Below are 27,673 nucleotides of genomic sequence, written 5' to 3'. Positions count from 1 at the left end.
AGATAGTTGTTAAAATTGGCTCTAGCACCTATAGGTTTTACTGATGCCACAAAATATTAGACTAGGAAGGAACAAATCAATCTATTCAACTGATTCTTCTGGAACTTCAGACATGTCACAAGGGGGACGGTGGTATGTTAATTATTCGGGGACAATAACAGAGTTGTAAGAACAGTAGTCCTCCCTTTTTTTTTTTTACAGGGGATGTGTACCAATACTTGCAGAGGCTTAAAGCCATGGATAGCACCAAACCCTATTTATGCTTTTCCCCCCCACTATATAGCTTGAACATCCCTAATCCAGAAATCCAAACTGCTCTAAAATCCAAAAATTTTTGAACACCAACATGATCTCAAAAGTGGAAAATTCCACACATGACCTCACGTGACAGGTCATGGTCAAAATGCAGGTGCAGTATGACTATTGTATAAAATTACTTTTAGGCTATAAGGTGTTTATGAAACATAACTGAATATCATGTTTAGGCCTGGGTTCTTTCTGAAAATATCTCCCTACAAATATTCCAAAATCAACAATATCCAAAATCCAAAAAACGTGGTCCCAACCAATCTATAAATACATACTTATGACAAAGTTTCATTTATAAATTAGACACAGTTAAGAGATTAACAACAATAAAATAGAACAATTATAACAATATACTGCAAAATAGTTAATGTGAATATGGTCACTTTCTCTCAAAACTTATTATACTGAATTTACCTTCCTTCTTGTGACAACACGAGATGATACTTAAATCTTTATCATATCTGAATTGCCAGCATCACTACTCTTGCTCTTTGGGACCATGATTAAGTAAAATACAGGTTACCTGAACATAAACACTGAATACCTCAACAGTGTATCAGACCACCAAGATAGCTACCGTGACGAACACGCAAGTAGCATACTCAAGTCCAAAGACACTGGACAAAGAAACAATTCACATCTTGGGCAAGATGGAGTGGGACAATGCAAGAATTCATCAAGTTACCCAGAATAAGTGCATAATTTAAAACTGATGAGTTGTTTATATCTGGAATATCTGGATTGTGTTTGTAGGTTAAGTGAAACCAAAGATAAGGAAGCACCATTATATATACTAAAAACACCTGATTCCATTTCAGGGGTCTAGTAAGTTGGCATCAGTGGAATAATAGGTAAGAATAATAGTGTCATTAAAAAAAAAAAAAAAGAATATGGTGGTGCTGGTTACTGGCACAAATTTTTCCAGCAAGTTTTGGAAACAAAACTTTTATAGCCTCTAGAAAACAAATTTAAAATGGGCAATTCTCAAGGGTTAGGGATGATAATTTATTTTTTAACAAGTTTCAAGAAAACTTGAAAGATGTGAAATTGTTCAGATACCTCCTTACAAGTCTAAAGGAACACTGTTTATCTTAGAAACCCAAAATACATTTCACATAGCAATTTTGACATACATTACACAAGATATTTAGAGGATTAAAAATCAAGGCAAAAGGAGAGGGTTTTAGTATGGGAATAAGAGGATGAGTAACTTTTTAAAAGGTATTTTTTCCTTTCATTTTTCTGCTCTTTTCCCTCTTTTCAAGGCAATATGATAAAGTGAGAATCTGGAGATAAGAAACTGTTTAATATTTTTTAAGATGGATTTAAATCCTAGTTCTACCATTCACTGTGTATTCTTACATAAGTTATACCTTCTCTGAACCCATTTCCACATTTATGCAGTGGGTATAACAATACTAGGCTTGCAGAATTACTGTAATAGTTCTTAATAAAAATAGGCAATATTTACTGAATGCTTAATATGTGCAAGATAATGTTTTTAAGCGTGGAACATACAGTGCTTGAGGACTGTCTTCCACCCACAAACATATCAACATATATCTTATTTACTGTATTATCCTCTTTTACAAAGGATTTATTATTCTCTCTTATAGTATTATAACTCAGAGAGATCAAGTAACTTGTCCAAAGTCACAAAGCTGGGCCCAGAACTTGAGATCTAGGACTCTCTGTTCTAAATCCTATATTCTCTTCATTGAGCCCAGAACTCTTGGTAAAAAGTAGTGTTGAGATGTTTACAATATTTTTATTATCAAATATGAGGCATGACATAAATTTGGGTCAAATACAAGATTTTTTTTATACATATCCAGTTCTCTTTAGTCAGTTGTCTTTCATGGCTTAGACTGATTTTCACAGAAGTAAGCTAAACAACTCAGGACTAATGACTAATCATATGCCACTTCAGTGTCACTCACTAACAGATCCCAGTCGCCAGCCCTGTAACTCCTAGAGGCACTGGTCACATAAAACTCAAAAGAAAACAGGTGGTTAGGTCCTAATATCCCTTCACTGTGCCTTTAGTACACATAGACCAGGGTTTCTCAATCTCAGCCCTATAGACACTTGACGCTGGAGGACTCTTCAGTGTGTCAAGGATCTTGCCCTCCTTGCTTCTACCTGGCCAGCCTACAGGTCTTGACCTACAGGTACCTTTAACACTGCCAAATGTCCCCTGTGGTCAAAATCGCCTTCAGCTAAGCCACTAATACGAATCTACTAATCAGGACAGAAAATTTTTGGCCAAAATCTTCAGGTTTTAAGTTACTACTGGAAAAAGAAAGCTATTCATTCATTCATTCATTCATTCATTCCAGGGATTAACCACAGGTGCACTTAAATACTAAGTCACATCACCAGCCCCTTTTAATTTTCTATTTTGAGACACAGTCTTTCTTGCCAAGTTGCTTAGAGCCTTACTAAGTTGCTAAGGCTGTCTTTGAACTCATGATCCTCCTGCCTCAGCCTCCCAAGTAGCTGGGAAAATAGGCATGCAGCACCACTGCACCTGGCTTTGAAAATACTTTTGATTTCAAAAAAAGACAGAGAGAATCAAGACATTTAAAAGATTCCATGTTCCCTTCCTGTCAGCATTAGAAATATTCTCCCCCTGCTCTGGGGAATTTCTACATTTGACTTTGGCTCACAATCTCCTTTGCCTGGGTGCCATTTACAAAAGTAAATGGCAATCAAGAAGCCCTTTGCAGAACATGCTAGTATAAATGCCTGTCTTGAGCTTACTGTTATCCTCAACTGTGTCAAGAACTCCATGCAGAGATGGACAACAGCTAATGGTTCTCAGCACAATGCTAAGGATGCAGGTGGGGACGAAGAACTATCCACTGACCCTGAGTGCCGGGTTTTGTCTGCGACTAAAACGCTCAGGGGTTACTCCAGGGGGACTGAGCTAACTGGGTTGCGTGAAATAACCACACAAGAGACAGAAATACCTTTTTCTTTGGGGTTGCTGTGACAGCTCCTCTGACCTTAAGGGTCCGAAGAGAGAGAGAGAGAGAGAGAGAGAGAGAGAGAGAGAGAGAGAGAGAGAGAGAGAGAGCGAGCCGCCACATGCATGTGCTGACCCCTTTTATTGAGGAGAAGCTATTCAAATGAGATAAGGGGTCAGGTTTCAGGGAGTTGAGTCTATCTTCATGATGTCCACTGTCAGTAGGATGACTGACATCTAGGTAGGCCACACCCAAGGGCACAGTAAGAGAAGGGGACACACAAAAGGCATTTCCATGGAACATTCTACCCCAAACAGGGCAAGTGGTAATATTACAAAGAAACAGGTGAGCATAGCTCCACCCATGGGGCTGTAGGAAGGCATGCCCATGCACAAAGACATTATCCCTCCAACCCAAGAAGGGTGGGGCATCTAGCAGCATCTGTCTGATGTCTCAATCACCCAGCGGGGGAGTGTGACCAAATCACATGCAAGGTTGGTCTCCCACACCTGAGACATGGCTACCACATAGAGGCTGTAATCATTAGCTACGTAAGGAAGTTTTTACACCTATGTACATTACTAAGTGTTAAGAATTGACATGACTATACCCCCAAATCTCTTACATTACCTCTTAGATATTTCTGTGTACATATTTTGGGCTTTCTTTAAAATAACTATTATTTGGCATCATCTTGAGAAGGCTGAGCTTTTCTCATAAGTTTTCTATCATCTTCTTCCTTTCCACACAAAATATTTTCCTTTTATAATGAACATGTTCTTTTCCACTGTTATGGTTTGGATGTGAGGTGTCCCCCAAAAGCTCATGTGTGAGACAATGCAAGAAGATTCAGAGGAGAAATGATTGGGTTGTAAGGGTCCTAACCCAATCAGTGAATTAATCCTCTGACAGGGATTAACTGAGTGGTAATTGAAGTGGTAGGGTGTGGCTGGAAGAGATGGGACTCGGGGGCGTGGCTATGTGGTATCTCTCTGCTTTCTGATATTATGCAAGACACTTCCCTCTGCCGCACTCTTCTGACAAAGTGTTCAGCCTCACTTGGAGTCCCTGGAGAATGGAGCTGGCTGTATGTGGACTGAGACCTCTGAAACCGTGATCCCTTAATTAAACTTTTCCTCCTCTAGAGTTGTTCTGGTCGGGTCTTTTAGTCACAGTGGCAAAAAAGCTCACTGAAACATCCAATCCACCCATGTGATAAATAAACATGACCAAAGTTACTATAACCATAACTAAGATTTTCATTTACATAGAGAAGATATATCTATTTTTCAATGATAATCTTAAACCATACCAAACTATCTGGGTTAAAAATTTTTTAAGAAAGTATTCCATCAGAAATTATGTTACTACTATCTGGAAAATAACCTATGCTTTTCTATTGCATATCATTTTTCCGTGGCAAATTGAAATAATTTTCTTTTTGTTAAATAAACCCAGGGGCCCTTTTACCAATGAGTTACATTCCCAGCCCCTTTTATTTTTGAGATCGAGTCTTGCCAAAGCTGGCTTCAAACTTGAGATCTTCCTGCCTTAGCCTCCTGAGTCACTGGGATGGATTATAGGTACGTACCACCATATCCAGTGAAATGAAGTGTCTTTTGAAATGACAAAACAATTTTAAAAAATAATTTATTCACTTTCACTGAACTATTGCTTGAAAAGGCAAAACTTTGAAGTACATCTAGGGAAATAGGCCTCAGTAGTATATCTGGCTCCACCTTTAGCTTAGTTCAGAAAGATGAATCTGTCCTCCCTGTGAACCTGGGATACTTGCTCATAAGTAAAGAACTGCCTCTGCCAACACTTGAACAGACAATGAACATAACCAGCAAGTAATGAGACTATGTTTTTCTCTTCTTCCTTAATATAAACAATTCATTCACTGCAGAAAATTTAGAAAATAGAGAAAAGTACAAAGAAGAAAATTAAATCACCAAAGGTACTAATTAATATACTTAGTAACTGTCTTTGTTTTTTTATGCACATACACACTCTAATTCTGAATAAATTAACTAAACATCAGAATGAATGCTGTCACTTCTGAAGTTGTCAAGGAAAGCTTTACACTAAATTCCAATAATCATCCAATCTACAGAGCCTGAAGCGCACTCCTGAAGAATTCTCAAAAGAATGTTTAGAATCAAGTAAAAAATTACTGAGAACTGAGCATAGGAAATAAAAGCAATGGAACAAGACTTCGCCATGAAGAAAATCTGGCTTTCCTACATGGTTCATGACTAGCTGTAAACTCCAAGAAGAGTACCAAAACTGCTTCTGCACAGTGGCAACAGAAAAGCGTCACCTCCAGGGGGCCTGATCTGAAGAGATTTCCCACTCTCTGTTCGTTTTCTTATGGATAAGGTTGAAGGTGATATTTTAAACAGTCTCACCAGTATACTCACACATTCTTTCCTATTTTCTCTAATTTATCACAATTATTTCTTCCTCTTTTTCCCTTAGGCAATCTCTTCACCAAGTTATGCCTTCTACACACACACACACACACACACACACACACACACACACACACGTGTGAAATCAACACCTATCTTATTTATCTTATTTTGACCCAACAGTCACAGGTGACATCGAGTATTCAAGTCATTTCTTTGGTTCCACAATGTTAGGCACTGAGTTGAAGAGGAGCAGCTCACTAACTCAAGGAGCTATTTCTTAGAATGTCTATACTGTCGTGGAGTTCTACATATCCTAGAGATTACAAAGCTGGGTCCAGAGATGTGGAGCCAGTGCCCAAGATCAAACAAGCAAAGACAGATCTGACTACAACCCTCTTCAAAAACTCTTCTTCTCACTAATTTGATGTTACATTTTCTGTAATACTGGATTCAATTTTTTATTTTTTTATTATTATTATTATTATTATTATTATTATTATTATTATTATTATTTACTTTCTTAAGAGCATTAGCCATCTATTTTCTCAGGCAAATGGCCCAAGTACAGATAAGTCACAGATAGACCTGTGTTTTTGGTACTCGTTTTTACCCCTGCTCTGTATATCAGTGGCAAACGATTCCTTGAACTGGAATCCAGGACTTTTACCATGGAATCCTATTACCAAGCACATGTAGGGAACACAAATTAATAGATCGACTCTTCACATTTATTATGGTTAAGCAGAAAGTTACCATATGAAAGAATTGTTGGTTTTTGTATTGAAATCCCACTTAATTCTAACCCAACGGCATTACTGGGGATTAAACTATAATAGACTAAAAGCAAACTCTAAGGCCTTTTGAAATCCAGTCTCTACATTATTGCTTACCACTATGGTACCAACATCACAACCTTGTAACATTTGTTTAGTCTACTTCCTCCTTTGCTGATTAGAAAGAAATGGTCATAACATTTCTCCTCCTTGCCCTTCATACTCCTTGGTGGTATTTGGTAGATCCACTGGATACCCATGAGCTACCAATGCAAACTAAACCCATCACGTCAGCACTCTTCAGTGCTCAGGTAAAAAACCAGGTACAGGAGCCTTGGGTAACATTAAGCTGGTACTATATCAAACAAGACTATTGTATACTACTACTTTCCTATGTGAACAAAACCAAAAAGAACAACTGACCAGGCTTCCATTAATCATCTTCTTTTGCTTGCCTTAAAACCATTACTTTTAGATGCCTCACATGTTCAAGGCACTACCTTCAAAATAATACCTATATCATCTAATGACAACGAAATTCTTTGTAACAGGTTTTTTGAAAGAGAAGACAATCTCACTAGAGACCAAAGTGGGGGTGGGTGGTGTGAAGGGTCAGGGAGAGGAAACAAACTTTTAAAAGGCATAACAAAAAAATACTACCAAATTATAAATGACAAACCCAAATGGTTTCTAAGCCACAAACCAGGTTCTGATAGGAGATGTGGGTAACTCAACTAGTCAGTTGAGATTTTATCTACACTTCTTTCCTTAGGTTATGGCCAGGTTTTCAGGTAGAAGAAATTTAAGGCACAACAACATACATAGGAAAGGTTATTCAGTAAGCAAAATAATATGGCTGGATATACTGGAAAACACTACACAGTTGCAAAGGCATCCTAACCACTTCTTTTCCTGGTCCTTTTGAGGTCATATTTTTCATGATAAATGGAAATTGTCTTCCCTAGAATCTGACCTTCACAATAAATAAGATGGTACTTGGAAGTTTCCTTTAACTTACCATATAGGGCCAGATACTGCAGCTCAATGTTGCTCAACCATTTTCATTATGGCTCCCCAGAAACTTTTTAGATATTTATTTTCTAATTCTGACATACTTTCTCATTGAAATATTAATATCATAGACATACCATATATATGTTTCTTCATTGTATATACAGCTATACTTCATACATAAAAAAGTAAGATTTCTCTTGCCCCTCAAGAATTGATCAAAGTTTATCCCCCTGGGGGATATAATGCCCTTGTTAAGAATGTATGCTGTAAACAACAGAGGGAAGGGAGAAGGAGGTGAGGGGAGGAGAGAAGAGGTACTGGGGCTGAATGAATGAGAACAAGAGATATTCCATGCTTTTATAATCATGGCAAAATGGATTCTATTGTCATGTATAACTAAAAAGATTCAATTTTTTAAAAAGGCAATGGGGTAATGTAAACAATCAAGTTTTTCATTATGTGAAACACATGGGAAAAAATGCAGGAAACAAGACACTGTTGGAGCCAAAAATAAAAGACTAAATTGATACAGAAGTCATGTCCATTAGGCAGATTTATTTTAAACTGCTTTCTAGTAGAGTTATAGACCACACAACATCCAGGCAACCACGAGCTGCACATACGACAGTGGTCTCCTGAGATTATAGTGGAGCTGAGAATTTCCTATCACCCTCTAACAGCTTAGCATAACACATTGTGTGTTTGTGGCGATGCTAGAGTAAACAAACCTCCTGTGCTGCCAGTCCTATAAAGCTATATAGCATATAAAATTATATAAGTGTGTAATACTTGAAAATGATAATAAATGACTGCTACTGGTTTATGTATTTACTGTAATTCTTATTGTTATTTTAAAGTATACTTCTATTTATAAAAAAATTTTTACTGTACAGTATGCCAGCATCAGCCTTCTCATTCTTGTGTTTAGTCTCTGAGTGGAGGCAGAGTGGAGTGACTGATCTGTCCCATCCTGGTTCATGTAAGTGCAGTCTGTGATGTTCACACAGCGATGCAATCCCCTAAAAACGCAGTTCTCAAAACATATCCACCTACAACTGTAGTACTATCATTTAACCTGTTTGCTCTTAACACTGATATTAAGTACAAACAAAAAAGATATTAACTTAGTACTCGCTATGCACAGTCATAACTCAAACTGAAGAAATAATAATCTCATAATAATCTTATGTGATTCCAAGCCACATAATTCAAAAATAAACTTTTTGCCCACTCACAAATAATTCATAAGTATTTATTATACTAACTATCCAGGAGCTTTAACTATACTTTGGATTAAATTCAGAGACAATGGATATGGTTAATATTAACACCAATCCACATAAACTATATAGAATGATTTATTTAAAGACAATAAGCAAAAAAGCCCAAAATCTCAGATATAATCATTAATTCTAACCAGTCCCATTAAAATCTTACTCATGCCTGAGTATCTGGTCTATAGAAGTTCTGGGGCCAATGAACTCATCTGGCTCTGCCAATATTTCCCATGAAATCCGAGTAGTATTTAACCATTGTATTCATTTCTCTGACAGACAATAATGTAAACAAACACACTGTAATGGAAAAATACACAATACTCCTAGTCAGGAGACCTGGCATCTGGTCCTACCTTAGCTACTACCTCACTGTGTGAATATGGCAAGCTGCCTCTACTCCCTTGGGCCTCTCTTCTGCCACCTGTAACAGGAAGAAGCATTCCATATGCACACATGGATATGCTACATTCTAACCGTTTTGCCCTGGCTAATTCACACTCACCATTGTGTCAAAGAAAACAATTCCCTGTATTAAGTTCTAAAACACAAGAACATGTGATCTGGTCCAACCTAACCTGCAGAAGACCTGGTAGAAAAAAATAGCACATAGAAAAATACTGGGAAGAAAAGCATGATGATTGTTTTTCAAGATAACAGCCTCAAAAGTTTAGGCCAACTACCTTCTCAACTTGAATTAGGTCAACTGTCATTCACGAGAATTTGTTATAGCCTGCCTTTGAACCGTACGACTTTCTGACTGAATCATCTCTTAGCGTAATGTACACTATAAATTACTGCCAGTACATTCAGTAAAAAATAGCTTTGGGAGCTAGACATGATGTGCACACCTGTAATCCTAGTAGCTTGGGAACTGAGACAGATGGATCACGAGTTCAAAGCCAGCTTCAGCAATTTAGCAAGGCCCTAAGCAACTGTGAGACCCCGTCTCTAAATATAATATAAAAAGGGCAGGAGATGTGGCTCAATGGTTAAGCGTCCTTGGGTTCAATCCCTGGTACCAAAAAAAAAGGCTCTGCGTAATGTCCCTGAGTTATAGCAATCTGGAATTTGAGAAATCACATCCTTATGTGCCTTTTACATGCCCTATAATACAGATTATAATGACATTTCTTCTCAGTTGTAGTTTACCACTTTTATTATTTTATATAATTCCATTATTCCCATCTCCTTTATCACTTCAGTTGCCCTGAGCTAAATGTTTTCCAGGTCTGTAGGAACTTTCTTCATCTACTAGGAAAACTCAGAAGAATAAGCAAATCAAAATGAAAGCTAACAGTAAAAGGGTAGAAGCAGAGGAAATACATCTTTGACAGACACAATTTTTAATCATTTTATCATTTTCTCAGCATTATGACACAAAGTAAAATAAATGTTCTTTTCCCAAAATGCCAGCACAAAAAGTTATTCTATTTGCTGAGAATTAACAGAACAGTTCTTTGACTTCTTTATGCAATTAACTGCTTCTAGAACTACTTTACAAGGCACTGAGCTACCTAGTACTTAAAGCATTCAACCAGAAAGGGTAGATGGTCATCCTACAAGAATGCCAAGAAAGCCATTCCTATACTGAATGAAACAAAATAGCTCAGAAGTTCCTAAGTTTTCTTTGTTGGGCAGCTGAAATGGCACATCCTACTCACCCACTGATAATAGTGCTTAACAGTTAAGCACTTCTCAATGGGAACCAGGCAAATCAACATCTTCAGAGGATGTATGTAACATATGATATGTATCTCCCCACATCCAATGGGTCTCAGTTGAGAATTATAATTATTCCTACAATCTCTGCTGAATATAAAAACCTATTGATATTCTCAAACAGATTAGCTTTATTTATTTTTTTTTTAATTTTTTTTTTTTAAAGAGAGAGTGAGAGAGGAGAGAGAGAGAGAGAGGGAATTTTCAATATTTATTTTTTAGTTCTCGGCGGACACATCTTTGTTGGTATGTGGTGCTGAGGATCGAACCCGGGTCGCACGCATGCCAGGCGAGCGCGCTACCGCTTGAGCCACATCCCCAGCCCAGATTAGCTTTATTTAAAGACAACTATCTAGACACTTTCCTATGACGTCCAACAGACCTTCCAGCCATTCCCTTATGTATTCACAGTTTTAGCTACTCCTCTCTTAATTCTTTGACACTTCAATACACATAGAGGATCCTTCCAGCAATCTGGAAGTTCATCGAATTCCTGCTGCACCAAGGTTGTCCTCTACCTTAGCTAAGCCATGTATTCCCATGGTCACACCCATGGACTTATTATTACCAATGGCTACAATCCCTCAATCACTTCAATTGTTACATCATCCAACATTTCCAGCTCCCCCTCTCCTTTCCTATCATGCCTCAACCCAACTACCAGAACCAAAAACTACCACCTGTCATTGATCCCTTCCCCACTGATTTTCTCTCTCCCCTTCACCCAGTTTCCATTCCATTACCAACCCTTATAATTAATTAATTAATTAAATCGCTCATGCACCCAACTAAATTCCTTGCCTCTCTCTTACTGTGATAAACTTGCTTGGTAAAAGCACAAGGATTACTCCCTGCCTGTGGCCTTGAGGCTTAAGGAAGCTAAGGAATGGGCACATGCATGGACATACACGCTGCCTGAGCTCACTTTAAATTTATAATACTAAATTTCCAGCGGGTCCCTTAAAGCTAACTGACTCTCCTAGAAGATTATTTTACATTTTTCCTCTCTCCTCAAATCCTAACACTTCTACCTCCTGCCCTCTCAGTTGAGAACCTGGCTTCCTACTTCACTGAGAATACTGAGGCACTCAGAAGAAACACAATGGGAATCCACAGACTCCCAAGCCACATTTGTATCCATGCACTCCCTTTTCTGCCTCTTTCAGATTGATTTTCTTCTTCCTTTTCCCAGAGCCAGCCCCTCCACTTACACACCAGAGCCAGTCCCCTCTACCAACTCAAAGGCATCCCTCCAGCAAGTCTCCTCTTCTACCTCATCAGCTTTTCACTCCCTCCTGAGTCTCTCCCATCAGCTTACCAACATGCTGCTCTTGTTCTTAAAATAATAATAATAAAAATAATAATTCTTGACCATTCTTTTCTGGCCAGCTCCCACCTACTTCCTTGCTTCTCTTCCCTGCAAAAATTTTCAAGAACACATTATAATAATTGTGATTTCTGTCCCCTTTCTTAAAGCTATTTCATGGCAACTACTCGTCAAGGTCACTAATGACCTCCACATTACCATATCCAAATGTCAACTCTCAGTTCTCATCTTACTTGACCTATTAGCAGCATCTGGCAGAGCCAGCCACTCCTTCCACCTTCAAACACTCTTCACTTTTGCCTCTAGGACCCCACACAGTTGGCTCTCCTCCCTCACCATTCATTCTTCCGGGTCTCCTTCGCAGGTTCCTTCTCTGATCCCTGTCTTCTTATGTTGGGATATACCTGGGCTGAGTTCTTGGGCCTTTTCATCTACCACACTTACCCCCTTTGCAATCTCACCCAAGCTCAAGGTTTCAAATGCCATATATTACCCCTCTTCCCAAACTCCACTTCTGTCCAACTGGCTACCTGACATCTCCACTTGTTACTCTAGTAGCCATCTCAAACATAATATGTGCCAAACTGAAATACTGATATGTCATCCCACCTCTAGAAATTTTTTTCTTTTACACCTTTCTCATTGTAGTTGATGGCAATCAACCCTTCAGATTGCTCAGGCCCAAATCCTAGAGTCAATTTATATAATTAAGGCTAATGCAGCTTTCAAAATGCCAATGTGGGCTGGGGACATAGCTCAGTTGGTAGAGTGCCTGCCTTGCAATGTATGTACAAGGCCCTGGGTTCAATCTCGAGTACCACAAAAAAAAAAAAAAAAAAAAAAAAAAAAAAAAAAAAGCCAAATGTACTTCCATGGATTAAGTACAGACTCTTACAAGTGAGAACTAGATGATTATCATTTGTGTCAGTGGTTCTCAATAATGGCCACACACATGAATCCCTGACACTATAAAAAATACTATAGCTGTCCCTCCCTTCTAATATAAATGGTCTGGAGACCAAGACAGTACAGGTTTTAAAAAACTTCCCAAATGATTTGGGTATGCAGCCAGGGTTGAAAGCCTCATTTTACAGATTAAAAATAAAGTCCAGAGAGTATGAGATCTGCCTAAGGCCATACAGCTGGGGAATGCTAGGGTGGAAATTGTCACTTAATTCTTTGGAGAAAGAGCAGTATGGGAGAAACTTCCTTACAATATAATAATTTATAAATTTTATAGTAGTTAAGTGTATAAAGTTCAAAATCATAAAGGTTGAAGTTCAAATCAGGGCTCTGAGAGTTATTTAAAACATCTGTGAGTTTAGGTCTCACCCTATACCAATTAACTCAGAATCTCTAGAATTGAGAGAATGTTTCTTAAAGTTCCCCTGGGGCAATTTCAAAGTGCAAACAAGTTTGAGAACTATGAGCTATGTGGCCTTGGTGTAATAACTTGGTCTCTTTGAGTTTAGCTCATACTGGATGTTGTGAGGATTAAACAGATAATGGGTGTGGGTGTATGTATGCTATTAGCATGATTAGTGCCACCACCCCTTCTGCTACTGTCATTATCATAATTAGTGGTATTACTTCTATTTTTTATTAATATTATTCACATATCAAAATCACATTTTAAAGTGATTCAGTGGTGTGCAGTATATTCACAAAATTGTGCAACCATCATCACCATCTAATTCCAAAATATTTCATCACCCAATTAAGAAATCTCACATCTTTTTTTTTAATAATGAAGCATGTTTTTTTTTTTAATTTTGTAGTTGTAGATGGACAGTATGTCTTTATTTGTTTATTTTTATGTGGTACTGAGGATCGAACTCAGTGGCTTACATGTGCAAGGCAAGTGCTCTGTCATAAGTTACAGCCCCAGCCCAAGAAATCTCACATCTTTAGCAACCTCTCCTACCAGCTCCTGGTAACCTCTAGTCTACTTTTTATCTCTATGAATTTAACTATTCTGGAAATTTCATATGAATGCAATCATACAATATGTACCCCTTGTGTGTGACCTTTCGCACTTAGAGTAATGGTTTTGAGGTTTGGCCACATTGTAGCACATATCTCTGCTTCGTTTTTTTTATAGTTATATAACATTCCATTGTATGGACATACCACATTTTCAGCAGTTGTTTACACCTTTTTGGATACTATGAATAATACTGTTATGAGTTTCTGTATATACATTTTTGTTCCTGAGTATAATCAAGAATAGAATCACTCTATCAATATTTTATCCTTAGCTTTTTGAACCACTACTACTTTTCTAAAGTGGCTACAGCACCACTTTATACTCCCACCAGCAATGTGTCAGGGTTCTAACTTCTCTCCCTTCATATAAAATAGCATAGAATTTGCATATAACCTACACACATCTTCCCATATTCCTTAAATCATCTCTAGATTACTTAGAATAACTAGTAAAATGTATTCAATGTATATAAATAGTACTCATACTATATTGCTCAAGGAATAATGACAAACAATATATGCATATTCAGTACAAATGCATTTTTTTTCCAAATTTTTTCAATCTGTGATTGGCTGAATCCAAGGAAGCAGAACCCATAAATACTGAGGGCCTATTGTACAGTCACAAACATAAACCACAAGGCATTACTTCTTTAATATATAAACTTGGGGGTCAGATTTTTCAAAAAACAACTGACACCAAATAAGCTTTTCTGAAACTAGTTCTATAAATACAACAAGCACCACTAAATATAATTTTATTCTAAATTGTTCCAGTTTATGTACCATATCTAAAACTTATTTTTACAGTGTAGATAAGTCTAGAGCAATGCCTCACTATGGTAAATGATCAACAGGGACTTGCTGAATGAATAAGGAGTAAGTCCTTGGAAACAGGGACATCATCACAAGCTAAAATCTCCTTATTCCTTCCAGATCTACTAGGATGTACTTTTGATTGTTATGGCAATACAACCTAATATCTTTGCAATTCAATTTAACAGACATGTCAGATTCTCCGTACAAAGGGGGAAGGACAAGGTGAAGAAAAGTAAGGAGTACTACATTATGCCAGGAGGAGCTTCTCCAACAATGACAAGCATTAGATTAAACAATTTAAGAGCCCTAAACTCACTTAACACCCTATCTACCAAAAATTGAGATGAAATATTTGATATCTACAAAATTGATTAATCATTTGACCCTTTATCTCAGGAAGATGAAGTAGGCTCACTGTAAAATGATTTTTCTCACTCCCTTTTGTAGTGCTACACCTAAGACTGCAAATTTGTTGAGCAGCCAAGAGCTACACAAGAGAAAAATACTCTGCAGGCAGCAACTCCTCATGACTATATCATGGATTGAACTATATTTTCTCAAAATTCATATGTTGAAGTCCTAACCTCTGGTACCTCAGAATATGACCTATTTAGACACAGGGTGAATTCTGAAGTAACCATTTAAAATGGAGTTGGACTGCGGTAGGGTGGAACCCTAACTCAATAATGATAACTGGCCTTGTATAAAGGGAAATTGACACAGAAGAACACAGCACACAAGAAGACTGAAATTATGCTGTCACAAGCCAAGGAACTAAGAGTACGGCTTTTCTGACACCTTGATTTTGGATTTCAAACCTCTAAGGCAATCACAGTTATTCTTTTTTTTTTTGGGGGGGGGTTACTCTGGATGGAACCCAGGGGTACTTTACCACTGAGTTACATCCTCAACCCTCTTTTTCTTTTGTTTTATTTTGACACAGGTTCTCACTAAGTTGCTGAAGCTGGACTCGAACTTGCAAGCCTCCTTCCTCAGCCTTCTGAGTAGCTGGGATTACAGGCATGTGCTACTGTGCCTGGCTAACTGCCTGTTGTTCTAAGCCATGCAGTTTGTGGTACTTGTTATCGCAGCCACAGCAAACTAATGCAGACTACAGAAGCTACTGTGGGCCAACTAGCCTACTACCTTCAGACTACATTTCAGATCTGGCCTTCCATGCCATGGCCACATCACCAAAGGCCCTAACATTTCACCCGTGAGCTGTTACCACAGCTCTGGTCTCCCTAATTCTACTCTACCTCCTTCCACTGCAAAACTTCCTGCATACCACTATAACATTAACCTTTCAAAGACGCCAACTTTGCACCACTCCCTTATTAAAAAGTTTCCAATGACTCACCATTTCCTATAGGAAAAAGCTCAAATCCTCTTGCCTAGCATTCAGGCCTCTAAGTTAACTCTGATTGTTAGGTGAGATTTTCCTCCTGACCCTAGAATGTATAACCATTATTCTTGAGGCCATGCTTCCTCCTCACTTGTCATTCTTCTCTTTTAACAACTCAAACCTTGATCATCCAGTGTTCTCACAATGTCAGAACCCACATTGTCCTTGAAGGTCTCTATGTCCATGTCTAACCCCAGAGCCACAGCTCTGACTATGCACTACTGCCTGCAGCAGCCATTCTGCGCTCACCACAGACTGCCCGGCACGTGGTGACTAGGAGCTCCTCAAGGATAAAGTCCATGTCTTATAATTTTAGGTTATTCTTAAAGCCAAAAAACAATGCTAGGCTTATTTTAGGTAACCTCTAAAGGCTTACTGAAATAACTATTAAACATATGTTTTAAATCCCCAGAAATGCTACCTTTGGCTCTTCCTTCAACTTGGATTTGAGAACTGAAACAAATATTATACTCTAATTACTCCACATATATCCAAAAATTTTAAAACTTAAAACAAATGGGAGGATTACCTTCAGACCCAAGTTACTTACCATTCTTCATCACCACATTGGACCAGACATTGGCATTCAAAGCTTGGACAATTCGCTTTACTCCTGTAGATTCAGGGAAGTCATCTTCAGGGGGGAAAAACATATATATTAATATACACACTTATATGTACCTTCATATACATTCATGTATATCTAGATATCCCCAAAGCCATATTTTCAATAACTATGGCATAATTATCTTGCTTATTCAGTTGTTCCCTCACATTTAACTTGTATAACAGGAAAAGAAATATAGCAAATACAAACTCAAGAGTTCCTGATAGGGATATTCTACAAACTAAAATAATTAAACAAAAAACATAACAGTTAAATAATAAAGTCCTCCCTATTGCCTCACCAGTGAAATCAACTCATATTCTCCTAAGGATCTAAGTTTCCATAATCCTGGGAAAGTACAACAGATAATGAATCTCAGTTATCTATGCAGAATGAGTTTTCTGTAGACAGGATGGAATTTTCAGCACACTATAACACACTGCAAATGCTCTGCCTTCCATTGGGAACCATAGAATAATAAATAGTATCTCTATCTAAGAAATAACCTCTTGATCAGAGAAAAGAACTTAAAGTAAAAAGTGAATTTACTATAACCCTAAGTGTAAGAAACAGGCAATGGGTTATTTTAAAAAAATTAATTTAGTACTAGTACTATTTGCTACTAGAATTATATGGATCCTACCTAAAATAACAGGCCTTGATCCCAGTTAGCATGCTAACAATACAGCGGTATTCTGAGCTACAAATTAAGTTTCACTGTGTATAAAGGAGAAAGAGATCATTCAGATGTTGACTGAATGTGGAAAGCAATGGCAGAAACAGTTTTCACAGGGTTGAAAGGAAAGAGTCTGCAGAATAGTTCAAACACAATCTGCCTCTAGTGCCCTGGCATGACGCTGGGAAGTTTAACAAGAAGACTACAAAATCAGAAGTCAGAAGATCCGAATTTGAGCCCCAACTCCATCACTTAATAACTATCTGATCAAGGGCTAATCGCTTATATTATCCTCAAAAAAAAAAAAAAAAAAAAAGGAGAGATGACACCATCCTTTGCACATCTTTCCTAGAGGAAAGATGAACTAAAAGTGATGACTCACTGGTATAACTTTCCTCCTTAGACTAGAAACTCCTTGAGGACAGGAACCAAGCTTATTGAGTTCATTATGCCCACTGTGCTAAATAGTGCCTGAAAGAAAGCAGGCACTCAGTGAGTGCCTTAGAGATTGATGAATCATTTAAAGAATACCAACCTACTCTAACAGAAATACAGTAAGGATTAAACTGAAAATATTCTGCAAAGATGAGTTTATTACCATCAACATTCCTATGAAGAGGCATGTTTATTCTAACTATGAATGACTCAATTCTTGAAAAAAATAATACTGTAATTCAGGAAACAAAAATGAAGAGCTAGAACCAATAAGATGAAATTTAATACAAACAAAGTGTCATATGGATGTCTGAGTAATACTTACTAATAAAAGGTAAGAGAATAAGGCTTGAGAACAGTTTGTATTTAAAAATTCTAGAAAAGTTTTTATTACCTTACCTAATGATGACATGTCTAAAAATTTATTTTAAGATTAAGCTAAATTAGGGCTGAGGCTGTGGTTCAGTGGTAGAGTACTCGCCTTGCATGTACAAAGTCCTGGATTTGATCCTTAGCACCACATAAAAACAAATAAAATAAAGGTATTGTGTCCAACTATAACTAAAAAATAAATATTAAAAAAAGATTAAGCTAAATTAATACAAGAACACTGTTCAAACAAAGGGAAAGGAAAAGAACAGTGGTATAAAGGAGCAGAGATTCCAAAATGATAACAGTCAAATACTGACTCCCAACAACACGAAGAAAATTCTAGTGCTAGAAATAAAAGATGACATACATGCTCACATACGTGAAGCTGGGCACAAGTTTTAGGGAATCTAAAAAACACAGAAGGAAAAATTGTACTTGCTTATTTCCAATATTCTTTAAAACGTACAGAAATCAAAATATGCCTTTTATTTCATTTTTGTTCTTTTCTTCTCTGGCGATAACAGCCATTTTGGAAAAATTCTAACTAAGCCAGAAAATAGAAAGATATTTTTAATTTTTTATAAACTAAATTAGGCTTCAGGCTGGGAGTGTAATTCAGTGGTAGAGTGCTTGCTTAGCATACATGATGCCATGGGTTCAATCACATGCACCACAAATAAACACACACACACACACACACACTTACTTCTCGTAATGAGGGCTTATGTGCTAAGTGTTTCAATTCACATTGGTTGCCGTTGCCTAGAATGTCTTCTGGAATAACTGGCACCTTCTCAATGCCAGTCCCTACCAATCCTCTAACTAGTTTGTTAACTTTTCTACTTCTTCCCATGGAGAAGCTGACATGTGAGAGTTCATGGTACCAACCATTCCCTGAGTTTCCAAAAAGACACAATCTCTTCCACCTCTGAAATATTACAGCACCAGTTTTTTTGTTTTTTTTTTTAATACCTATGACACTCCACTTCGTAATTCAATTACTTGTATACATTTTATCTTTGGTACCACCTTATAAGGTTCTGGGGGACCAAAATCTGTCTTATCTTCGTAGATCCCACAACAGCTTATTTGGAAGGAAAAAGAAGAAAAAAGAAATAGGGGAGCAGGAAGAAGGAGGTAAGAAACAGAAGATACAGACAGCAGAAGGCAGGTAATGCAGAGCTACCCGGGGGGGGGGGGGGGGAGTATTCTGGATTTATTTTTGGTTTCAAGTGTTTCAAAGATATACAAATAGGTCTGACATGCCCCACCCCCACAATATTTCTGTAGATTCGACCTTAGCTTGTTATGAATTCTAAAGAAAGAACATAAACTCTACCTACGACTATAGGTCTAACCCTCCTTTTGTCAGAAGAGAACAATAAGAGAATGGGGAAATGACAATGATTTTAGGTAGAAATCCTTTACTGGTCATCTCTTTAAAAAAAAAAAACAACCACCACCACCAACATTTTCAAAGTCCTAAAATGAGTAATAAACAAACCAATGAATTATTACATTATTAATAAGACTACACCACTGGATTTTGCTCAAATCTTTTCAAATAGCTGGAAGAAAATAGTGTTTCTTCAGTTTCACTGTGATTTTTCTTCCCCGGAATAAAATAATCTCTGATATCTCAATCCAAACGCATGTTTTCTACTAACACAAAAAAGCTCACCATCCTCCTCAGGCAGTTCCTCTGGACTAAGCTCAACCAATTCAAAGCCATGTTTGATGCACCATTCTTGAGCTTTTTGTCTGTTTACTCCTAAAATGATATGCAGAACAAGCTATTAGTAAATTAAAACATGAATACCCTACACAAATCTCAAATGTTTTCCCCTCAACGTCAATGTTGAATATTCAAGAAATCTAGAATTGAGTAATATAAAGAAAATGATTTCTTAACCCCTAATTATCCATTCTTTTAAAACAAGGTAAACAGTGCAAGATTCTAACAAAGTCCTAAGAGATGTGCTGCTCTAAACTCAGAGTACAGGTATTCTCTGACTGCAAGGAACAGCAAACATGTGCCACTACTCAGCTGAGGGCCTCACCATCTTCAGACACTCTGTCGCAGACCAAGATCATCACCTCAGGTAACCATGCCTCTGCCAGCGGAAGCCATGAGGAGACACTGTCAAGACCTGACTTCTAGAGGGAGCAAAACCAAACACAAACAGAAAAAGAGACATTAAAAGAACTCACAGGAAATGCACAAGGGGAAAAAAGGCATATGATAATTTCTTATTCAAGGCTCCATGGAAAAACAAAGTCTTACTTGTGTGCTGTCAAAGTAAACCACAAATGCCTGCACAGACTCCGCAATTTCGGCAGTGACAAGAAATTTATTTGGCACCACACATAGATTGATATCTGCAGAGTAGTATTTATTATCAATGGTCCAGGGATAAAACCTCACAGTATCATTGGAAGTCGCTTCTACAAGAAGATCTTCTGTTCCAAGGATATCTAAAGAAATGAAAAAACATTAGCATGGGAAGTACAAGTTTACATACACTGGTCACTTTTCTCAACAAGATACCAAATTAATCTGGTACTTAGGCTGCTTCCCTTTATAGTAGGATTCTAAAGGCCCTGCATTTATTAAATATTCTCTTCTGTAATCATTTGATTATAAAGTAATGGTAACATAGTTTAAGCCACCGGTTTTCATTTTTAAGAACTCAAAAACCATGTGTCTAAACAGTCATCTAATTAAATACTCAGAAAAGGGCAAACAGAAGAGAAAGAATGACAGCTGCATTTATTTTATTGCTTGAGTATTTCATGTGAGGTGAAAGATTATAAGAATTTTCAATTTTTTGTAGTTATTGCCTGCTAAAAGGAAGAAAGATTAATGCTATGCTACTAATAAAATGTAAGAGCTACATATATTCCTTGGGATAAATGCTTAGACATTAATTCAATTAATGGAACAAAAGAATAGAAACTGATAAATGATCCCAACTCCATTTTGTATTCAGGCTTATTCAGACTTTGATAGCCAATGCAAACTTTTATTTGATGAAGACACCTCTGGCAAATTTCAAATGTATAAAAAGCAAGAAAAGCAAGTAAGTTAAATGTTTTAGATTATAATCAAATTTTTCAGAAATCCATGTGCAGCACAGATAAAATAGGAAACCTTCATAGAAGACAAGTCAATGATGAACAAATTAATATAGAGATGTGATCATGAAACCACTGAAGCATTTTGCTTCCATCATATCATACAATATTTAGAACTGGAAGAGACATTAGTAATTGTTCTAATCCCAACTCCCATTCCACATACCCATACCCACAATCTCTATTTTATGCAGATGTGGAAAATGAGTAAAATGGCATGCCACCAGAGCTGTTCATAGTGGGGTTGGGAGGGGGAGCATGGGAAGATTAGACAAACTGCAGACAGGGCAAAGGGGAAGGAGGTGGAGGGAGGAGGCAAGGGGGTAAAAAAGATGGTGGAATGAGATGGACATCACTACCCTAAATACATGTATGAAAAAGACACGAATAGTGTGAATATACTTAATATACAAGGAGAGAGATGAAAATTTATGCTCTAGATATATAATATGAATTGTAATGCATCCTGCTGTCATATGTAACAAATCAGAATAAAAAAATTTAAAAAAGAAAACAAAGAAAAATGGACAAAAACTCCTTTTCAAAGCAAACAAAAATGAACATGTAAAATGTGCCTCAAACTCATAATTACCATGACACTGAAAACTACAAGTTAAATTTTAAATTCCAGAGCTTAGATTACACATTTGGAAAGCTCCCATCATTTTTCTTTGGTATAAAGACATGGAGAAATCATTCAGCCCAGACGACTGCTAGGAATAACATGTAATAATATACAAATGTGTGAATGTATGAGCTTGAAAGTACACACATGTATCATTTTTGTTAGTGAAGTTTCATTACATAGGAGGAACTACTAAAAAATTGAAGGCCTGTTTCTAAAAAAATAATTAAATTTAAAATGTATTTGAGATTTTACCTTAGATATAAGGCTATTGTAAAACTAATTAAAAAAAACTAGTAAAAAAAAAAAATCAGAATTTTCACCAAAATCAGAATTGTTATTCTTAAATGAACAGGTCTGTGCCCATATTTGAAATTCTGATCTCTTTTCTCGGCTCTAAGAAATTAGCAGTTCTTCCTGCTTCATTTCTACCTAAAGTCATAATCTTTTATTTAGTGTCAATCAATTCCATAGCAATCAGCTATATATATATCTAATGGAGCACCACAACTTCAGATAGGAATTCAGCAAGAGGAACAGATGAATTATTAAAAATCAAAGATTTCATTTTCAAATAAACATCTCATTTTAAAAAAAATTCATTGATCAAAGTCTACATTACATTCAAAGCTAACATTTCAAACTTAAAGCAGGTGGCTTATCAACATGTGGCGTGTTTCTGAGTGCCAAATACCACACAGGCAGCACTCAAACCATGATATACTGATAATAGCACATATGGAAGAGGGCAAAGTAAACCAAGGAGAGTAGCGCAAAAAAAAAAAAAAAAAAAAAAAGTATAAACTATGTTTTGGGTTTTTTTTTGTTCTGGAGTACTGGGGATTAAACCCAGGGGTGAATTACTTACTATAATTAGAATATTTAGGTTGTCTTATGAATGCTTAAAATACAAAAGAAGAAACTAATGTCATGCAGAGCTCTTAAAATTTCACTTTTATATTGTCTAAATTTTCCATGATACTTAACAAGCCATTTCTTAATACAAAAATTTTATGTATTACAATACCTATACACAATGGAGTACTATTCAGCCATAGAAAAAATGAAATCCTGGCACTGAGACAATGTGGATGAATCTGAAGATCACTGTTTGAAATAAGTTAGGCACAAAAAGACAAGCACCGCATGAACTCATTCACATGTGCAATCTAAAAAGGTTGATCTCATAGAAGAGGAGAGTACAATGATGGATACCAGAAGTTGGGGTGGTGGGGTGGGAAGGGGTGCTTGGGAGATGTTGGTTAAAGGGTATATAATTACAGTTAGGTAGGATGAATGTTTAGAAGAAAAAAAAAAAGCCCAGAATAGGTAAACAGAGACAGAAGATAGACCAATTTGCCTGAGACTAGAGCTAGGAAAGAGAAGATGGAGGGTGGTGGAGAATGATTACTAATTGTCATGGAATTTCTTTCTGGGGAGATGAAATGCTCTAAAATGACCATAGTGGAGGCTGTACAGCTCTGTGAGCACACTAAGAAGCACTGCATGGTATACTTTAAATGGGTGAACTGCACAGCTTGTGAATTATATCTCAATAAAGCTTTTTAAAATAAATAAATAAATAAAGTCTTAAAAAAGAAACAGAAGAAAAAAAAAAGCAGCAGTGCTTTCTCCTTTCTTTAAACCCAGATGGAAATAGAACCAATAAATTGGGAAAATGAACTCCACATTTTAGTAGCTGGGTGGGTTTTGTTTTATTCTCTGTACTGCCTAAAATAAGTTGATAGCTCAATTCACTTATCAGATTTCTTTTTCGTTTTTAACATTTTATGTCTAATCAGATACTTTGAGTGAAGCTGCATATGGACTTTATTATCACATCTGTGTGCCATATTAGAACCAGGGAGAGAGGAGTGAAGACTGACTCATTCTAATTCCCATTATCAATATCTTAATGTAGAGTTTAATTGTAAAAATGTAAATGTAAATGTCTACATTAAGTATCATTTTCCTCCCTTGTCTTTTTTATTTAGCTTCAAATGCTTAACAAATTTATTCTTTCCCAAATTAAAACAAAATCACCAAATGCTTGTGCACATGGCTAAGTTTTGAGATCAGCTAGTATAACTCACTCATTTCCCAGATGAGAAAACTGAGGGTCAGAAAAAAGAAACCACTTGCCTAAAAGGAGCAGAGCCTAAAACCAGTGTCAGGTCATCAGCGCTCTTTCCTACTGCACCACCTGGTTACAATACTCAACATATGAGCTGGATCACTCTCAAACATCTGTCACACCGAAAACTAACCCTTGGACCTAGAGTATCCTCTGTCCTTTTAGGGCCACTAAAAACAATATCCAAAATGGAGGTACCATTACAAATGAACCCTCAGGACAATTAACCCATAAGAAAACTGTTTATGGCATTCAGTTATTTATGTCAAAGGAGTCCCAATGATTTTCGAGGTTTGCTGTGCTTTCTACGGTTTGTTGTTACCATACTGACTTCCTAGAGAAACGTGCTATGATCTCCCTTCCTTGCCCTTCATTGTACTGAATTGTGATTTGTCCTTCCTACCACATACAAATCAATTAAAAAAACGGCTTCACTCTCCTGGTGGAGGTCAGCCTGTCTCATTCCCACTGTTGGCAGCCACCTGGTGGAGCTGTAATACATAATTTGTTAAGAGACAAATACTAGGTGATTAATTGCCAGGTCTCTTATTACACACTTGGTTTCACAGCTTAAAGTAGTTAATTTGCAGTGCTTTTATGTAACAAGTTACATTTCCACCCAGTTCTAGTAGCAAGTGTAGATCTTTCCCCCAGTTCTAAATGCAAATATAAACCTCTTTCCCTGTTTGAGAAACTGTTCTTCTACAGTCATCAATTATCCAGCATCTCCTATCTTCCCGCTTCCTTGGTGAATTTATTTCCCATATGATGCCACAGAATAAGTTATTGAAAAGAAACATACACAGGATTTGAAGGGAGCTGTATGCCAAGGCAACATTTCAGTTTAGTAACCCAACACTTCCTTCTTCCTCTTGCCCAACTTTGTCCTGTTCCCGTTTAGCCTCATATTCCTTTCAAGAGAGTGCCAATTTGGTAAGCAAACCAAAGAAAAGAGGCAGCTAAGCTTTTGATTGTTCATATTCAATAAGGGGTTTTTATCATGAATAAGGAAGCAGACTTAAGGTAAATTCTCCAAACCACCACAAATATCCACTTTCCTGTGCATGCATAAACGAACACACACACCCCTCTTATTTTACCCCTCCTCTGTCCTTGCAGCATTTCAGCCAAAAATGACAAGTGCATTTTAAACTAAGTATATTGATACTGTGTTTGAATTTTTCACATCTCCTTTAGCAATAAAATAATTAAGAACACTTTTAATCCCAACAGAATTAATGTACACTTAACTAATCAAGAGCTTTGTAAAGAGAAGCTGTCTAGCGGTTAATCATATTTCCTATGTTCTGAGGGAAGACAGCTTCCACCATAAATCAAGATGATCTTTCCAGGAAAACAGCACTCTTCTGAGAATACAAAGTTAGTTTCATTCTTTTTCAAACTGAAATTGCTTTTACTGCCAAGGATCACAACACCCCACTCCCTTTACAAGTGTCTTTCATGGGATCTACTCTCCTGAAGACACAAAGTTGCTCTGCCTCCCCTCTGTGAAGACAGCATTAATCAGAAGGGAAAAAGGCCACAGAAAACAGCAGCCCAGACCCAGGGTTAGACAGACCCGCATGGGAATGTTGGCCCTTGGCAAGTCCTATGTCCCATCCCTCTAAGGGAGACAAAAACACTCCTCAAACAGTTGTGATTAAGTGAAAACGTGTAAGAAAGGACAGGTGCTGAGCACAGAGAAGGGCCTCAGTAAGGTCCATTCCTTCTCCCTTTTGTTTGTTGATGCATGACATACTCCTGACTCCAGGGTAGGTGAGGACCTCGCTGAAGAGGGTTAATAGAAAACACTATAACCAAGAAAAACCCTTCCTTCAAGTTGCTCCGGCCTCTCTCTTCCAGCCCCAATCACCCCCTAAAATATGCCTTCGCCAGTTTTTCTTTCTTTTTTTTTTTTAAAGGGAGAGGAGAAAGGAGGGAGGGAGAGAGAGAGAGAGAGAGAGAGAGAGAGAGAGAGAGAGAGAGAGAGAGAGAGAGAGAGAATTTTTTTTAATATTTATTTCTTTTAGTTATTGGCGGACACAACATCTTTGTTTGTATGTGGTGCTGAGGATCGAACCCCGGCCGCACAAATGCCAGGCGAGCACGCTACCGCTTGAGCCACATCCCCAGCCCGCCAGTTTTTCTTTTCAATTGTCAGGGCTTAAACTGAAAAAGGACTGTCATAGTACGACAGGTGTAGATGCTGCTTTGTGGAATGCTTCGCAGCAGTTATTGTAACCAACAGATGACTCCCACAGACTAAGAGCAGACCACCGTGCTGCAATGTAAAGGCCCTGGAAGTCTGTGTGGCATTTAAAGGTTAAAACTGCAATGTTAGATTTGGGACTTTACACAGACAAATGCCAGGAAATTCCTATCTGGGAGTCCCTGGGTAACCATAGCCCAGCTTCTGGGGGCAAGTACACACAGTGTTTGTTTCAGTCTTTGGGAGCACTGATAGCTGGAGCGGCACTGATTTGCTGGGGGAAGTATAACTAGATTGAGGTAAAGCAGCACACACTGACTAAGCAAGAGTACAGAGATTCTGCTTTGCTTACAACATTTCATTACCTCTCTCTGACACACCCCTTCTCTCTGGTTACATTTCCACAGGCTCTTGGGCTTTTTATAACACAGTGTATTACAGTGGAAAAGTTTCAAAAGTTGAAGCAGAGGAAATCCAACCCAGTCCTTTTTCTTTTTTTTTTAATATTGATTTTATTTTTTTAAATACGACAGCGGAATTCATTACAATTCTTATTATACATATACAGCACAATTTTTCATATCTTTGTATATAAAGTATGTTCATACCAATTCATGTCTTTATACATGTACTTTTTTGCATTACAATTCTTATTACATATATATACCACGATTTTTCATATCTCTGTTTATATATAAAATAGTTTGACACCCAATTCGTGTCTTCATACATGTACTTTGGATAATAATGTCCATCACATTCTACCATTCTTGCTAATCCCCTGCCTCCTCCCTTACCCTCCCTCCCCTCTTCCCTATCTAGAATTCAGTCCTTTTTCTTTTCTTCAAGTTTACTTTCTCCCAATAGTCATCTGGGATTGGTCCTCAGCTTCATTTTAAAATATCTATGTGTGTAAGCATGTATATGGTCTCCGCTTGCCTTTTGGAGGATCTCACAACTCAAGGAGAAATACGTAAACAAGAATGTGAAGACACTCATACGAGGGAGAGAGACACCATGTAATGTTTTATGAGGGTCAAGCAGAAACTATCAGCCTCTAAGTTTTATGGGTTGTCTGCAAAGATCACTTTCAACTCCAATGACACATGCCCTGGACAATTCTGACCCAATTTGGGGAAGGAGAGGAAACTTCTTTGAATTCTATTACTATTACCTATTCAAAATTGTAGTTCTACATACATATCTAAAGCTGTGATTCTCTGTGAGTATATGATTTTGCCTCCCAAAAAGCCACAAGCCAGCATTTGAGTTTGGGGGTTTATTTATTTATTTTTTTAATTGTCACAAGTAGGGAGATGCTACTCACATCTAACTGAGTAGAGGCCAAGAAACTGCTCAACATTCTACAATGACCAAAACAGCCCCACAACTGACCCCAAATGTCAACAGTGTGGAAGCTGAGAAACACTGATCTAAAGGAGAAACCTTGTGGAGTTCTGGAATG

At 37.4% G+C, this 27,673-nt stretch overlaps 1 protein-coding gene across 2 annotated transcripts in view; it reads right to left on the bottom strand.

The window, feature by feature from the left end:
• Positions 1-27,673, bottom strand: part of AAGAB (alpha and gamma adaptin binding protein) — a 49,538-nt gene that overhangs the window by 12,588 nt on the left and 9,277 nt on the right. For both annotated transcript variants that reach the window (XM_081290309.1, XM_081290310.1), the window contains exons 2-5: positions 20,390-20,580; positions 20,166-20,262; positions 19,787-19,876; positions 16,566-16,649 (exon numbers count right to left, since the gene is read on the bottom strand). In XM_081290309.1, the coding sequence (XP_081146435.1) occupies positions 16,566-16,649; positions 19,787-19,876; positions 20,166-20,262; positions 20,390-20,580 (462 nt within the window). The remainder of the gene's footprint in view (positions 1-16,565; positions 16,650-19,786; positions 19,877-20,165; positions 20,263-20,389; positions 20,581-27,673) is intronic.

This window comes from Spermophilus citellus, assembly GCF_964194105.1.
Source record: "Spermophilus citellus genome assembly, chromosome: 4".
Taxonomy (NCBI): Eukaryota; Metazoa; Chordata; class Mammalia; order Rodentia; family Sciuridae; genus Spermophilus; species Spermophilus citellus.
Note: the sequence above shows the minus strand (reverse complement) of the source record. Positions and strands in the feature narration are given on the sequence as shown.